Source organism: Hypomesus nipponensis, chromosome 7 (genome assembly GCF_054491055.1).
Source record: "Hypomesus nipponensis isolate SF chromosome 7, ASM5449105v1, whole genome shotgun sequence".
In the NCBI taxonomy this organism is placed as follows: Eukaryota; Metazoa; Chordata; class Actinopteri; order Osmeriformes; family Osmeridae; genus Hypomesus; species Hypomesus nipponensis.
Window position 1 is genome coordinate 9,071,228 of NC_140367.1, and position 17,487 is coordinate 9,088,714.

The 17,487-nt window shown below is 46.3% G+C and overlaps 1 protein-coding gene across 1 annotated transcript in view; it reads left to right on the top strand.

The window, feature by feature from the left end:
- The window catches only part of cacna2d4a (calcium channel, voltage-dependent, alpha 2/delta subunit 4a), a 56,337-nt gene that overhangs the window by 3,015 nt on the left and 35,835 nt on the right, over positions 1-17,487 (top strand). Inside the window, exons 4-24 of the mRNA XM_084701022.1 lie at positions 2-164; positions 339-470; positions 1,353-1,413; positions 3,067-3,217; positions 3,753-3,827; positions 5,640-5,729; positions 6,073-6,186; positions 6,276-6,354; positions 6,981-7,114; positions 7,793-7,870; positions 8,180-8,335; positions 8,517-8,603; positions 8,723-8,794; positions 8,947-9,008; positions 9,173-9,240; positions 9,401-9,446; positions 9,634-9,731; positions 9,916-10,009; positions 10,189-10,281; positions 10,585-10,712; positions 12,605-12,673. Of these exons, the coding sequence (XP_084557148.1) occupies positions 2-164; positions 339-470; positions 1,353-1,413; positions 3,067-3,217; positions 3,753-3,827; positions 5,640-5,729; positions 6,073-6,186; positions 6,276-6,354; positions 6,981-7,114; positions 7,793-7,870; positions 8,180-8,335; positions 8,517-8,603; positions 8,723-8,794; positions 8,947-9,008; positions 9,173-9,240; positions 9,401-9,446; positions 9,634-9,731; positions 9,916-10,009; positions 10,189-10,281; positions 10,585-10,712; positions 12,605-12,673 (2,050 nt within the window). The remainder of the gene's footprint in view (position 1; positions 165-338; positions 471-1,352; positions 1,414-3,066; positions 3,218-3,752; positions 3,828-5,639; positions 5,730-6,072; positions 6,187-6,275; positions 6,355-6,980; positions 7,115-7,792; positions 7,871-8,179; positions 8,336-8,516; positions 8,604-8,722; positions 8,795-8,946; positions 9,009-9,172; positions 9,241-9,400; positions 9,447-9,633; positions 9,732-9,915; positions 10,010-10,188; positions 10,282-10,584; positions 10,713-12,604; positions 12,674-17,487) is intronic.

Below are 17,487 nucleotides of genomic sequence, written 5' to 3' on the forward strand. Positions count from 1 at the left end.
GTTTGACTACTACAACTCCATGATGATAAACAATGTAGACGACGACGGCAATGCGTTGGAGCTGGGCTCAGAGTTTCCTCTGGAAGAGAATGAACACTTCAACAAGCTTCCTGTCAACACTCTGCAGAGTGACATCCAGGTGCCCACCAATGTGTACAACAAAGGTGGGAAACAGACACACACACACATAGATTAGTTACATGGATCAGTTAGGTACACAAACAGAAAAGACAATTTACAAAAATCTTGACCCTCCTCTGTCTCTCACTCCGTCCCCCCCTCTCTTTGTCTTATACCCCCCCCCACCACCCCCCACCCTACCTGGTGTCTGTCTGCAGATCCAGGCATTCTGAATGGAGTGTACATGTCAGAGGCCCTGAACGACATCTTCATAGATAACTTCCAGAAGGACCCCACGCTGACCTGGCAATACTTTGGCAGCGCCACTGGTTTCTTCAGGATCTACCCTGGTACACACGCAAACACACACACAAACACATACACACACATCCAGTCATCAACATTTGGGCTGACTGACAAAGCCTCGCGTTGGGATCAGTCTTGCTGAAGATGCAGCTGATTCTACAGGGAGTAGACAGTTTCCTATGCTGAGTCTGTATGTGGTTTGACAGGGTGTCTGTGGATAAAGTGGTTGCTGACTGTCATTCTGGGTCAATAGGCTCATTAGCAACCTGGGTGATTCAGCAGCACCACAGCCGAAGTCTCATCCCTCTCTCCATCCATCCCTCCCTCCACCCGTCATCCTTTCCATCTGTCCTTACGTGCCTATCTCTCTCCTCCGTCCGTCCATTCATCCTGTCTTCTGTCCTTCTATCCCTCTCTCCCTCCCTCCATCCCTTCATCCATCAACCCTCCCCTTCTACATTGTATTCATTTTATTAATCCAGCAGTCCTTCCTTTCTTCCATCCTTCCATCTCTCTCTTCCTCCAGTCATCAATCCGTACTTCCATCTATATTTCCATCCCTCCATTCTTCCATCCATCCCTCCTTCCTTCCATCCTTCCTTCCGTTTGTTTTTGTCTTCTGCCCCCACCCCACACCCCCACGTTCATCCATTCCTCCATCCATACTTCCTATACTTCCATCTCTTTTCCCCTCTCTCCCTTTTCCCTTCATCCACCCATTCCTCCTCCCAACCATCCCTTGTAGATTGTCCACCTTGCCAGACTCCAAATCAGATCCTGGTCTGTCTCTGGCTCCCATTCATTTGTCACAGTTTCTTTATCTTTCATTATCACATTTTCTGAATGCTAATTGGAATTACGCACAGACAAGCGGAAGTCATGTGATCTAATTTGATTCAATCACATTCTAATCAAATTTTCTTCAGGAATCCAGTGGACCCCTGACGAGAATGGAGTGGTGACCTTTGACTGCAGGAACAGGAACTGGTGAGAGCCCTCTTTCCCACGACTTCCTGTCCCCTATTTCCTGTTTAGGACAGCTACTCGAGGACATAATTAGATAATCTTCGGTTGCGATACAGCCAGTCAAACCGAGGAAGGACTGTAGTAGGTGGCGTCTGTATGTGTGCTTGTGTGCATTCCGTGTGTGTGTGCAAGTGTGTTTTCCATGTGTACTTATGTGTGATGTGTGTCAGTGCAGTCTTGGACATCAGTGGATTCAAGGTGCTCCTGGACTCTCTATGGCTGATTGCCATAGCAGCGGGACAGGTTTCCATGGCAGCAGAGCAGGTTAGGAGTTCCTGGTTAGCAGGCGTGTCACAGTTGCAGCTTCCAGACGAGGAAGTGATGCGTTTCTGCTCTGGCGTCTGCCAGGGAGCATTAGATAAGGGCCTTTGTTTAGACCAGAAGTAAGAGGTTGGGACTGGTACTGAGGCAAGCTGACTAATCTCATCTGTTCTTTCCGTGAGCAAAGGATGAGGGGGAAGGAGGGTGGGGGATGGTGGGGTTAGCGTGTTGCTGTCAGGGACTTACTGCTGTCACCCTCACATCCTTGACCTACTAATACCCCCCCCCCCCCCCCAGGTGAAATAAGGTGCAACATACACAGAAACGTATTCACACACACGCGAATAGACAAAGCTTAGGGCTATTGGGTGAGGAAGGTGGTACAAAAGAGAAAAGGATTATTGTCCATTTTGTAGGACTTTCCTCAATTCCAACTTAACTTACCCAGGTATGTCGCATAACCTGCTTTCTGGAATACCCCCTGGACAGGGGGATTTTCAAATACATTGAAAATAAAAATAAAATCCATAAACTTCACTCCTGCAAGCACAGCTCTTTCATTTTTTACCTATCGGAGTTCGTCATATTTTAAGACCAAATGCAATTCTACACAGCTGAAAATTTTTTAAACCGTGTACACTAAACGGATGTTGTTCACTGAGGGAAATCATTTGTAACCTTTTAACCCATATATTGCTGAGCTTAGTCATAGTGCTTGACCTGTGTGCTTGACCGGTGTGCGTGTGTAACCAATGTGCGTGACCTCAAAGTATGACCGGTGTGCGCGGTCTCACAGGCCTCATCCTGTACACAGAGGTCCAGCCTCATCCCTACTCTCATCCAGTTATCTGCATCTCCAGGAAGTCCTAAAGCTCATTAGTGTCCTAAAGAGATTCTCCTGGACAGACGTGAAAGCTGTTATGGCACTCACTCATGGTCCATGTCTGTTCTAACCGCTCTCTTTCTTTCTCTCTTCTTCCATCTCTTTCTCTCTTGTCTCTATCTCTGTCAGTTCATCACTATCTATCTATTTCTCTTTCTCTCTGTCTCCCTCTCTCATTCTCTGTCGCTGTCTACCTTGTCTGTTGTCTTAGAGATTTGACAGCAATGATGCTGATTCAGGGATGCTGAATGTGAACTTCAGAACACCATTAATCGGTTACCATAATACTCTGAATACTGGACCTTAGGAATATAATATTCATCATCTAAAGCATTCAAAATGTATATGTGTATGTTAAAAATGTTTGTGTGTGTGTGTGTGCATGGGTACATGCACCTGTGTGTGTTTGCGTGTATGTGCTTGCATATGTGTGTGTTTGTGTGTACTAATGTGTGTGTGTGTGTGCGTAGGTACATCCAGGCCGCCACCTCTCCAAAGGACATTGTGATTGTGGTGGACGTAAGTGGCAGCATGAAAGGCCTCAGACTGACCATCGCCAAGCACACCATTAACACCATTCTGGACACACTGGGGGAGAACGACTTTGTCAATGTCATTGCTGTGAGTAGGGGATTAGCACAATGACACACACGTACACAAACACACAGACGTCGCACACACTCACACACACTCGGAGTGGCCAGCAGAGAGGCCGGAACACACACTACTGTACACAGACACTTTGGACGGATTATTTTTGTAAATGTACATAGTGTGGATTATGTAGTGGGTAATAATGCCTGTGTGTCTAAATCGCACACTCACACTACCACACACACACACAGGCTTTATCTCTCACACATATTTGTCTGGCTATTCTTGTGGGGACTCACAATAACCCTAACTAAACCTAACCCATTCAAACTCATGTTTTCCCTAACCTTAACCCTTACCTTAACCCCAAAATCCTAGCCTGAACCCTAAATCAAAACCTAACCCTTGCTCCTTACCCAAATCCCAAACCTATATCAAATTCCTAGACCAAATTAATTTTTGTTTTTCTGTTTTCAAATGTTTTGATTTACATTGTATCCATTACGCTTTCATCAAAACAAATGACTGCAGACCGTTTCTGACCTGTCACTTTCTCCAACAGTACAGTGACTATGTCCAATACGTGGAACCCTGCTTCAAGGGAATCCTGGTACAGGCTGACCTGGACAATCGAGAGGTAAGCTTACCAAGCTAATGCTAACCATATTAAAGCTGACAATGCTGGCACAAACCGTACTAGTGATAACAACTCTACGCTATGCTAAGCATGATAAGCATGTTGACTACTCAAGCACTAACCATGTTTGTGCTAGAGCTATGCTAACCATGCTACTGCTCACCATGCTAATGCTAGCGCCAGTTACTCTAACTGATCTCTTTAAACACTAGGTATTTAACCAATTAGTATTTAGCCGTGAAGCTAGCTAACTCTGACTGCTTAGGCTAGAGGTTAGAGTTACCCGGCTTTCGAAACACACACTCTATCCATACTTCTCCCACCTTCCCTCCCCTCCATCCTCCACCTCTTTCTGTTCTTTTGTTTTTCACTCTCTTTTTGTGTACTTTATTTCCCTAACCCTTCCTTTCTCATCATCTTCCTCTATTTGTCTTTCATAATTCCTCTTTATTTTTTTATCTTTATCTCCTCGGCCAACTCTTCTTCTTTCTCTCTTTTTATTTTAATCCCTAACACCATCACCCTCCCCTTAAACCCCCAACCGCACACACAACTACACTTATACACACAAACACACACACACACACACACACCCGTCTAGATTGTGTGTAAGCCACACCTGCTGTGGAGTTTAAGTCTGCTATGCGTGAGAGAGACAGTGTGTGTGCGTGTGTGTGTGTGCGTGTGTGTGTGTGTGTGTACGTATGTACATGCTGGTGGCCTACTTTCCCTTCTCTATGCCTCACGGATCAGGTGGGGTCATCTGCATCTGACAGCTTTGCTGTCACATGACCTCCCAGGGAGGCCCGCGATTGGCTGCACTGGTAGAGAGGCAGCCGGTGGCAGGCAGGGCCTGCAGATGTTAGAACGAAACACACACACAACCACACAACAACACACATTTTCTATTACATTATACAGACATAAGAACTTGGACTGATTGTTTTGAACATCTCTCATGTGTTAGTAGCTGGTTGAGAGAATGTTTTTAGTTACATCATCCTCTACAACCAATCAGATTTTGTGACTGTAATCAAAAGATACAGATTCTGTTTAAAACATCCCCCATCACTGCTGTTTCTGATTATAGGGGTCACTCATTAATTTATTATCTGAGGTGTGTGTGTGTGTGTGTGTGTGTGTGTGTGTGTGTGTGTGTAAGAGAGAGAGAGAGACATAGACTTCTCTCTCAGGCAATCATCTCAGATTAGCCCTTAATGCTACCGTTTCCAGGTATTACAGTGATCAGTTTCCTGTGCTTGTATAGGTGAGGGTTAGTACGCCAAGGACTCCTGCAGAGAGAGACAGAGAGAACAGTCTGTTCTACTGCATGATGTAGTCACCCAGACCTTGCCCTGGTCTTGTTGTTGTGGGATTAAGCTCTTTCCTGGCATTACCACTGACTCTTACAGGAGCCTTTTGAACTCTGTTCGGTCTATTACTACTATTGTGACCGTTCTAAAACAGTTCTAAATCAATATGACAATTCCGAACCCCTCTGACAGTTCTAGAACCATCTTGTCAATTCTGAACCCCTCTGGTAGATCTAGAACCAGCATGATATAAAGTCATTTCTGATCCCTTTGACCTCAGACTGTTTGGTCTTTACAGTATGCTCCTCTCTTCTCTCTCTCTCTCTCTCTCTCTCTCTCTCTCTCTCTCTCTCTCTCTCTCTTCTCTCTCTCTTTTTCTCTCTCTCTTTTTCTCTCTCTCTTTTTCTCTCTCTCTCTCTCTCTCTCTCTCTCTCTCTCTCTCTCTCTCTCTCTCTCTCTCTCTCTCTCTCTCTCTCTCTCTCTCTCTCTTTCATTGCAGCACTTCAAGCTCCTGGTGGAGGAGCTGCATGTGAAAGGAGAAGGGAAAGTTAAAAAGGCCATGAAGGAGTCCTTCAAAATCCTCAACGCGGTGTGTGGCCTCACTCCTTCTGACCCCGTATCACCCTGTCTGTCTCTATCTCACCCCAGCTCAACCTGTCTCGCCCCAACTCACCCTCTCTCAGCCTGTCTATCTCTATCTCACTCTGTGTATGTGTGCGTGTGTGTGTGGGAGTCAGATGGCTGAGCGGATAGGAAATTGGGCTATTAATCCAACGGTTCCCGGTTCGATTTCTGTCCATACAAAATGACATTGTGTCCTTGGGCAAGGCACTTCACCTCACTTGCCTCGGGGGAATGTCCCTGTACTAACTGTAAGTCACTCTGGGTAAGAGCGTCTGCTAAATGACTAAGTGTAATGTGTGTGTGTGTAGGCTGCAGCTCGTGGACAGGGTAGTCTGTGCAACCAGGCTATCATGCTGATCACTGACGGTGCCATGGAGGATTTTCAAGACGTGTTTAAAGAGTTCAACTGGCCAGACCGCAGAGTAACACAGACACACATGCACACGCACACGACATCCTTTCATCTCTGAGCTCAAGCACAACCAACTGACCCTTCTTTTCACCGTTTCAGGTCAGAGTATTCACATATCTGATTGGTCGAGAGATGACCTTTGCCTCCAACACCAAGTGGATCGCTTGCAACAACAAAGGTGAGATGGCACCATTGTGAGTCATCGCTCAGCAGTCTCACTCTCTCCCCCACTTGCCCTCTCTGGGGATCGATTCAGGGATCTCTGACTCACCCACATAACGACCACCTTTCATCAACACCACTTTAGCCAGCTATGCCACCGAAAAGATGCAATTTTCCACAAAAAACTATGCATACAAGGGTGTGCTCCTATGTCCTATTTGCAATTTCACCTCATTTGTCCAGCATTTTGTACCTTGGAACACTTCTTGTGTTACATCATCACAATGGGACAGAACATTATACGGTCAAATAATCTCCTGTGTGAAAGATTTTTTAAATCAAAAATGCTTTTGTAAATTTTTACCGGATGGGATTTGTGGAATGATCTGGAGTGTGTGAAAGTGTTTTGAATATTTACATTTTGATTGGTGTTTTTTGATGCTGAATAATATGTGACCATAGCAAGTACGGCCCTCTGCAGGATAAACAGGGTAGTGCAGAAGCAGAAACCAAAAATGTTAAATCATCATCTTGTTAGGTCACTGAGGCATGAGCAAACCCCTGTTAAATACCCGATTATAGGTTTACATGTTAACTATACTGTAAGCACATCTGGTGTGTGTGTGTGCGCGTGTGTTGCAGGATATTACACACACGTCTCCACACTGGCCGATGTGCAGGAGAATGTTATGGAATATCTTCACGTTCTGAGTCGACCAATGGTCATCAACCATGATCATGACATCATCTGGACTGAAGCTTACATGGACAGTGTCGTAAGTATCTCTAATTTTCTCCCTCTCTCTCTCTCCCTCATTTTGTCCCTCCCTCTCTCCCTCTCTTCCTATCCCCTTCTCTCCATCTTCTTCTCTTATCTTCTCACCTATCTCAATTGCATCATCTTCACAGAAATCTATACTCTCTCCATCATGCTGTTATCTCATCATCTCAGACTGCCTTATGTCATATCACCTGTCTCATGTTCACCCATGTCATATCCTGTCTCATGCTCATCTATGTCATACCCTCTCTTATAATCTTTTATGTCATATCCTCAAACACACACCACCAGTTGCCCACCACAGCCGAGGTAATGACTGTGTATGTGTGCTTGTGTGAACGTGTTAGCTGTCCTTCATTCACTGTAGACAATCTTATTAGCTTAGCCACCAGTACTTCCTTAGCTTTGCGTCTTGACTGCCTAAGCTTAGCTACTAAGACTTCCTTAGCATAGCCTCAAAGAGTTCCTTACCTTAGTTGCTAGGACTTCCTTGGCGTACCGTCTCAGGTTAAGATATTAGGTGCACTTTAACATATGTATGATGGGTATTCAGGTATCACATGGAAAGTAAGGCCTTCCTAATCTTACACCACTGTAGTCTACTAAAACAAGGTCACCCAAGCAAAAGTTTAAAAAATAACTTTTCTCTTCCTCTCCCAATCTCCTCCCACAGCTGTTTAACACCCAGGCCCAGAGTCTGCTCCTCATGACGTCGGTGGCCATGCCTGTGTTCAGTAAGAAGAAGGAAACGGTGCGTCCTGTGTGTGTGTGTGTGTGTGTGTGTTGGTGGTCATGTGTTAGTAAGGAGGCGATGGGTCCCACTCCACTTTTGTGGAGTAAAACCCTGCTTTAACCTTACTGGAATAATGTGTGCGTTTCTGTGCTTTATGCATGCATGTGTGAGTGTATGTGTCTGTGTTCAAAAAGAAGGAGGGTATAGCCTTATCTACAAATATCCATTAATACATGTTTAAACCTTACTGGACATGTGTGTGCCTGCATTTGTGGATGTGTGTATGTATGTGTGTGGATGTGTGTGGATGTGTGTGTGTGTGTGCAGCTGTCCCATGGGATCCTGCTAGGTGTAGTGGGGACAGACGTGCCTCTCAGGGAGCTCATGAGGCTGGCGCCACGCTACAAACTTGGTGTCCATGGTTACGCCTTCCTCAACACCAACAATGGCTACATCCTGTCTCACCCTGACCTCCGACCCCTGGTAGGTCACCTCTCTGAGCTCTGATTGGTCCCATGAGTGTGCACCTCCTCATGTGGAACCGTCCAGTGATGGTCCAATGGTCTGACGGGTCCAAAGATGTTGGATGTCCAATGTCTTGTGTTTCGAACGATACCGAAACCTAAAGGGTGTGTGCCTGTGTGTGTGTGTGTGTATTCTGCAGTATAAGGAGGGGAAGAAGCTGAAACCAAAGCCAAACTACAACAGTGTGGATCTGGCAGAGGTGGAGTGGGAGGACACGGAGGAGATAGTGAGTAACACACACACACACACACCTTAGTACACGTATACACACACCTAAACACACACACAGCCTTAATACACACACACGCACAGGTGTATGATGTGGAGGAGTTGTTGTTTCTGCAGCTGAGGACAGCCATGGTGAAGGGGGAGACGGGGACGATGTCTCTGGATGTGAGAGCTGGTGTGGAGAAAGGGGTGAGACACACACACTGACCCGCACCGACACACGCGCAGACACACACATGCTCGCATGCACACACAAGTATATACACTCTCTGACACTCTCAGACACACACTCTGCTCCCTGGGTCCTCATGTTCTCTGTGTGGGTTTGTGTTGTCCTCCAGAGAAGAGTCATGTTTCTGAAGAATGATTACTTCTACACCGTCATAGATGAGACCCCTTTCAGGTGGGAAAAAAGTTGTTGTTGTTGTGTGCAAGATTGCTGTATCATAACGATAAGGTTATTTTATGTTGTCGTTTATGGTGATTTGAAGGTTGTTGTGACTGATGATACATTGGGACGTTGCTATGACAGCGTGATAGGACCTTGTTGTGCTGTTGTGTCTGCAGTCTAGGCATGGTCTTGACCAGGGGTCATGGAGAGTACATCTTCAAAGGAAACGTGTCAGTAGAAGAAGGTATGTCCTCCCTGTCTCTCTATCTCTCCCTCTCTCTCTCTCTATCTCCCTCTCTCTCTCTCTCTCTCTCTCTCTCTCTCTCTCTCTCTCTCTCTCTCTCCCTCCCTCTCTCTCTCTCTCTCTCTCTCTCTCTCTCCTCACCTTGTGTTTCTCACTCCAGGTCTCCATGATTTGATGGCTCCAGACCTGACCATCGCAGATGAGTGGTGAGTGTGTGGGTGACAGGGATTGAGAATGATCCGGAGAAAGAGAGAGGGAAAGAGACAAAAAAGGATGACATTTTGTATCAAATGAATAACACTATTCTTCTACTTTATTAAAACTTTTAAATGACTGTCACCAAGTATTTTACAATATATCATACTGTGTGTGCATGTGTTTCTGTGTGTTCAGGACATACTGCGAGACAGACATTGACCCCCATCATCGTAAGCTGACCCAGCTGCAGGCTGTGATTCGCTACCTGACGGGCAAAGAGCCGGAACTGGAATGTGAGGATCCTAGCAACGAGGAGGGAGGGAGGGAGGGAGGGAGGGTGGGTGGGAAGAAGGGCGGGATGGATGGATGGACAGACAAATAGATGGATCCATGGATAGATGGATGGATGGATGGCCGAATGATGGAGGGATCAGAGAGTTGTGGCAGTTTGACATCGCTGTGTGTGTGTGTATCTAGGTGATGAGGATCTCATGAGGCAGACGCTGTTTGACGCGGTGGTGACGGCTCCTATGGAGGCCTACTGGACTGCCATCAGTCTCAATGTCGCTAGGTAACGCACACACACATGCACGCAAACACACACATGCATGCACACGCGAACGCACACACATATAATAAGCTTTGTTTTATTCTCCCCTAACTTCTGTATCTGTCTGTGGGCATGCGTGTGCGTGTGGGTGTGTTTCCGTGTGTGTTTTTGTGTGTGTGTGTGTGTGTGTGTCTGAGCAGCATGGATGACGGTGTAGAGACAGCATTCCTGGGCACTCGCTCTGGCCTCATGAGGCTCAGCAGATACGCTGGCATTGAGAAACGCGTTGCCAAGTGAGTCACACGCACACACACACACTCATACTCAAAGACACACAAACATATACCCCTTTCTCTCTCGCACACACACACTCTCTTCCATTCACCTTCGTAGACAGAGACACACACACCCTTCTCTCACACAACACACACACACAGACACACACATCAACATAAAAATACGTGTGCAAATCTTACAGTGGCTTAAGCACCCTCTAGCGGTCGTTAGAGAAACGACAAGTGTGACTGTCTCACCATCTCACCGAGCCTCTTCACATCCACCCCTCCTCCTCCTGGCCTCCACACACACACTAACAGGAAGTTCCTCACTAAATCGGATAAGGAGAACATCTTCACTCTGGACCATTTCCCGGTGTGGTACCGCAGGGCAGCTGAGTACCCTGCTGGCAAGTTCCTGTACTACGTCCCTATGGGGGACACCAGAGGTACACACACACACACACACACACACATGCATGGACTGGCTCAAACACACACGCACACTCACTTTCACAAGCGCGCACGCACGCACTCACACACATGCACACCCTTTCTCAAACCGTAGGGATCAAAGACAAACGGATGCAGGCCTTCACAGAGGCACTAGATGGCACACAAGCAAACACATGCAGAGCAAGCTGGTATGCATGCCCAAACACACACACACACACACACACACACACACGCAAACTCTCTGGCTGGCACACACAGTAACCATAGGAACTGTCTCAGACCCAGCCTAGACTAAGCCTGAAAATACATGGTTTCAACAAATGCGTTCAACCCTTCACACCTGTATATGCATACTATCAACACTGTACAACTGTGTGTTGACTTTGCACATCTGTACACTGTAAGATGTTTACGAAACCCTGGATCCAGGGTGTGAAAATGTGTGTGTTGTTGTGTGTGTTTGGGGTTTGCGGGAGGTCAAGACTTCTAAGTCAGGTCGGGGAGTGAGTGTGTATGTGTGTGGTGTGTAGCCCTGCAAGGGTGCAGTGTCAGCGTGTGAAAGCTGCCTCCCTGTTCAGATGTGTTTAAGGACTATGAGGGGGACTCTAGCACCCCCACTTGGCTGGAGGACCAGGAGCAGGACAACCTGGAGGGTACCTAGATACACCTCGGTCTGGCATGATGCACCCAGTTATACTGCTGTCTCTCTCTTTCTCTGTCTTTCTCCCTGTCTGTCTCTCCTCCCCCCCTCTCTCTCTATCTCATTTTCTCTCTCTCTCTCTCTCTCTCTCTCTCTCTCTCTCTCTCTCTCTCTCTCTCTCTCTCTCTCTCTCTCTCGCTCTCGCTCTCGCTCTCGCTCTTGCTCTCTCTCTCTCTCTCTCTCTCTCTCTCTCTTCCTTTATTCTCTCTCTCTTTGCATGGTCAGTCTGGTTGTCAGCATGCCTGCATGGTCTGACTCTGGTCCCAGAGTTCAGCTGTTGCTGGCCTGTCTCCGGGACGATAGCAGCTCTGTCATGTTACAGCCAATGCTACACACATGGTACATCCATGGCACAAGCTACATACATGCTAAATACATGCTACATGCTATAGACATGGCACAAATGCTTCATACAAGTTACATCGAGGTGCCACGCCTCCTGTCCTGATATAATAGAGAGGGCCTTAACCTTACCCTTGTGTTAATAGACAGACACACCTGACAGACAATGTTTTGTGTGTGTGCGGGTGTGTCTACTCTGTCTGTCTGTTCCCAGCAAAGCAGTTAAAGCAGCTATTGATTCTCTTGTCTCTCTGTCATCATCTTACCTGGCAGCACAGACACGCATACACACACACACACACACACACACAAAGACACACAGACACTCAGACTGAGACACATGAAGCACACACACATTTCACACGTACACTGAAATGTACATAATAGTGCTTGTCAATGGCAAGTGGAGATGGATGAATCTTGTGCTGAGCCTCAAGCACGATGCAGATCAGTTATATTACCCTGCACTACATCAATGACTACTATCCCCCCAGGAGTCATACAAACACACACACACACACAGGCAGCCATTCAGCTCATCATCAGTCATGACCAGAGCAGTGTCGTCTTCCGCCGTGCTGGCAGGGTGGCATGAGCGAGCGTTGCCGTGGTCACAGCTCCGCCCTGGCATTTATGATCGTCATAAATGGCCCGTCTCTGAATGCTCCTACGGGCTCGTCTCTGTAACCATGGCAGTCATGCCAATCATGGCATACATTAGTATCATGAACTGTACCCACGTTTTAAGGTTGGAAGCTTGTATGTGGGCGTGCATGCGGGAGTGAGTGAGTGAGTGAGGGAAAGTGTGTGTTCCTCTCTCACTCCTGTCTCTGTGTGTGTCAGATGGGAGGATGGTCATCTCCATCACGGCTGCCACGGTTACGGTGGGGAAGAAGACTGCCATCGCTGGAGGTAGGACTCTCTCCTCCTTCTCTTCCTCCTCTTCCCCCTCCGTCTCCCATCCCTCCTCCTTTCCTTCCCCGTGACAAGTCTCCCAGCTGTGGAGTGTTCAGATGCTGATGTCAACGCGTGGAGTCTGCTGATCTCCCTTCCTGTCGACAGCTGTCCTCACTTCCTGTCTGTTTGATGCTGAGGAAGCGACCTTGTCTTTACCACCAAGACTGTAGACTATGAGTGGTGTGTGTGCTTGTTTGTAGGTATGTGTGTTGATGTCAGTCAAGCTAGACACCCTGTGGGGAGTTTAACAGTGTGAAAGTTTGAGGTGATTTGTTCTGATTGGACTTTTAAGACCTTGTTTCAGCTTAAAGAAGAAAAGCTGCCCATGTAAGCACTTCTTAAGCACTCCTTAACGCCGTGTGTGCATGTGTCTGGAGTGTGTGTCTGCACATCGTTGGTGTATGCTGTAGTGTGTGTCTGGAGTGTGTGTGTGTCTGGAGTGTGTGTGTGGTGTCCTTGTGTGTGTGTGTGTCTGGAGTGTGTGTGTGTCTGGAGTGTGTGTGTGTGTCTGGAGTGTGTGTGTGTGTGTGGTGTCCTTGCGTGTGCTGGCCCAGCCTGTGGTGACTGACACAGTCATCAGTCATAATTACCTGGAAGAGATGAGGGTCTCATGGCATCCTGAATGGTGTCTATCCGTCATAGTAACGAGAGATGATTCTCCCTCTCTTTCTCTCTCCCTCTCTTCTCCTTCTCTCTCCCTCCCCCTCTCTTTCTCTCTCCCTCTCTTCTCCTTCTCTCTCCCTCCCCCTCTCTTTCTCTCTCCCTCTCTTCTCCTTCTCTCTCCCTCCCCCTCTCTTTCTCTCTCCCTCTCTTCTCCTTCTCTCTCCCTCCCCCTCTCTTTCTCTCTCTCTCTCCCACTCTTGTTTTTTTCTTTCGCCCTTTCTCTCTCTCTGTCTCTCTTTTTCTCCCTCTATATCCATCCATCCATTCATTCATCCCACACACACATTTTCTGTCTGTCTGTCTGTGTCTCTATCTGTCTGTCTGTCTGTCTCTATCTGTCTGTCTGTCTGTGTCTCTATCTGTCTGTCTGTCTGTGTCTCTATCTGTCTGTCTGTCTGTGTCTCTATCTGTCTGTCTGTCTGTCTGTGTCTCTATCTGTCTGTCTGTCTGTCTCTATCTGTCTGTCTGTCTGTGTCTCTATCTGTCTGTCTGTCTGTGTCTCTATCTGTCTGTCTGTCTGTGTCTCTATCTGTCTGTCTGTCTGTCTGTCTGTCTGTCTGTCTGTGTCTGTCTGTCTGTCTGTCTGTCTGTCTGTCTGTCTGTCTGTGTCTCTATCTGTCTGTCTGTCTGTGTCTCTATCTATCTGTCTGTCAGGTTCTGGTTTTCTCTCCCTCCTCCAACACTCTCTGCTGATTGGTTTATAGATATATTAAGAATGAGCTTAGATTGGTCAAGGATGTTTTTAATTATGCCTTGATTGGTCAATAGCACAATGTACGTCCAGGTTTATTGGTCAGTAGCTCTCATGTCAGATTGGTCAGTCAGGTGACAGATGACATTGTCTGGTTGTTCTATTGGTCTTATGTAACCCTGATCGGTGAAGTAGGCCTACCTTTACGTTGATGGGCCGGTGTTGTTGTATCCTTGGTCACAAACTGTGACTGTATGGTTGTGTGTGTGTCTGCGTTATAATAGACACCTCTGGGGGGGGGAGGGGGGTAGTTAGTCTTTATATGTACACATGCAGCACCCAATTCCTTCTAGTGTTAGAGCCCTTCTGGTTGTTACACAGGAGAGCTGTTCATCAATGATTCATAGTGCTGCCATGTACTGGCCATGTCTCTGTCTTTCATTTCTCCTTCCATCTCTCTTTCTCTCCCCCCCCCCCTATCTCTCTCTCTCTCCCTCTCTCTCTCCCCTCTCTCTTCTCGATGTCTCTCTCTCTCTGTCTTAACTTCCTCTCTGCCTCCAATCTACACTGACAAGTTATTCATGGGGCATGTGGTGGTGAGGGAAGTTATGTTCCTTAACTAGAAGGTGACTGGTTAAAAATCTTCCTCCTTTCACTCCTCTCTCTCTCTCTCTCTCTCTCTCTCTCTATCTCTCTCTCTCTCTCTCTCACCCTCTATATCTCTCCTCTATCTCTCTCTCTCTCCTGTCTCTCTCCCTCTATCTCTGTCACTTAAACACAACTCAGTCTCTTAAGGAAATACATTCTTTATTGTTTTTTTCAACATTAATTATTCGTTTTATTATACACAGCCCACACATAGTATTTCAAACAGCTTATTATCTGGAGTGAAAAATAAAGAAGACTTTTGTATCATCCCATAGACTTTTATTATAACAATCTTAGAAAAAAAGAACGGTAAAAGAAAAGAGATAGAAATTGAAAAAGGAAAGAGACTGTAGATTAGATAAATAAAGATAGATAAAGGGTTGACAAGCTTTCTATCTTATCTTTCTTTATCTCCTCCCTCCATCCTCCCATTGCACAAAGCAGCTTCTGGTGTAAGCATAGTCTGCTGTCTTTGGGTGTTTGATTCAGTCTAGTGTCCCTAAAAATGCCCTGATCTGGGTGCAGTATGCTCTCCTAAATACTCCCACTTAATAGGGTGTGCTTGAAGTATATAGCCCAGTACAATTAAGCCAGTGTACCAGTACTGTACATTATACTGAAGAGTCACATCAAATGTAACTAAATTACTCTCAAATGCTTTTGAGAACCTTCTTGTAGTTGCCCCAAATGTGTTGTGACCATAACAAATGTGTTAATGACGTGGTAATAAAGATAGTTCTTGAACTAGATACAGGTACAGATAGTTCTAGACCTAGTACAGATACAGATAGTACCAGAACTATATACAGGGACATAGTTCCAGAACTAATACTATTATTCAGTGGTTTGACAGTTGATTCTGGAGCTTCCTGTTTATCTTGTAATAAGTGACATCTTATTGTTTCATTAGCCAACGTTCTGTATCAGTTGTAATACTGGTCCCTTATTAACATTTCACAGGTCATGTACAGTATATATAACTGTAATACCACATTAAACACACAACTAAAACAGTCAAGTTTAGTACATCATAATGATCATCATCCTCATCTTCATCTTTATCATTCATCATAGTCTGGTCAGTTATCGGGACATATACCACAGTTATAAAAGTAAGACACTATTTAGAAAATGTCTAAGCTTTCTATTATACTGGATAATATATTTAATATATATAACTTCAGGATATGTTTAGGTCTTACAACAGACACGTAGTACCTTACACAAGCCCTATAGTAAGACACAGGTCAAACTAACTGGGTTGCACACCAAAGACGTTATGTATAATGCATAAATACTGGGTCATAAGATATTCATTCTAGGGTACCATAACACATAAAATTGCTTTTAAAGCCTCTAATCGTTGTTACATCCCTGTCAGCCTCAGTTTATATATATCATATTGTATTCGATGTGTCACCTCGTTGCAATCTTGTTGTGGTGCTAAGAGGCAGTGCTGCAGTTTTCCTGCAGCCTGCAGCCTGCAGGGGGCAGTGTTACTGTGTGAGCAGAGACCAGTCTGTATACCGGCTGGACTGTGTTGGTTCACTGTCGTCTTATACTTCTGGTCTTGACAGCGTGGACAGGCAGCATGCTAATAGACTTAGCAAATGGGAGGGAGGGAGGGAGGGAGGGAGGGAGGGAGGGAGGGAGGGAGGGAGGGAGGGAGGGAGGGAGGGAGGGAGGGAGGGAGGGAGGGAGGGAGGGAGGGAGGGAGGGAGGGAGGGAGGGAGGGAGGGAGGGAGGGAGGGAGGGAGGGAGGGAGGGAGGGAGGGAGGGAGGGAGGGAGGGAGGGAGGGAGGGAGGGAGGGAGGGAGGGAGGGAGGGAGGGAGGGAGGGGATGAGAGAGAGTGGAAAATGATAGGAGTTAGAAAGGTCTAGCGTTGGCAGAGGAGTGGCCTCACAGGATTAAGTGTATAGATTCCCTGTGCGTGAGTGTGCCTGTCTGTGTACACTGTTGCTCCCACTGTTAGGTCAGAAGTATATAACACCAGCCACACAGTAGCAGGCCCTCACAGCCCACCACTTAACTGTTATCCAACATGCCACTGATGAATGATTAGTGGTTAGACCTTATCAATCAGTGCCGGCACTATTAGGGGAAACATGTCACCGTGACAACTGCCTTCTTTTGGTTGATCATGGAAGACTAAAACTGTAGCCCTCTTTTCTTTTTTTTCCGCTTCCTCCTCCCTCTCTCTCTCTCTCTCTCTCTCTCTCTCTCTCTCTCTCTCTCTCTCTCTCTCTCTCTCTCTCTCTCTCTCTCTCTCTCTCTCTCTCTCTCTCTCTCTCTCTCTCTCTCTCTCTCTCTCTCTCTCTCTCTCTCTGTCACTCACTGTTTCTGTTTCATCTTGTTTTGAGCACATTCTAACACACACACAGAGCCCTGGCCCATCTTATCATGGTCATTGGTCTGTCAATACCAACTCTACAGCTGTGGTTGATCAAACACAGCCTTGATACAATAAGGAATATGACCCATGACACTGTTCTTTCTGGTTATACTGGGAACAATGTGTTAAAGTGATGTTTATGCTCTATCTTTCCATCCATGCAAATGAGTAAGGGTATATTTTAATGGTCATTAAAATCTTGACTTTCATCATCTGTATGGTAGAGATACAGAGGATAATATGCTGTTGTAATATAGAATATCTAAGGGCAAATCATAAAAGGGGATTAGTGGGCAGGACCAGCTGTCCCAAACTACACAGAGCAGGGTCATTGGTCAAATGTTCGTTCTTGGTTCAGCAATAGAATCGAATAT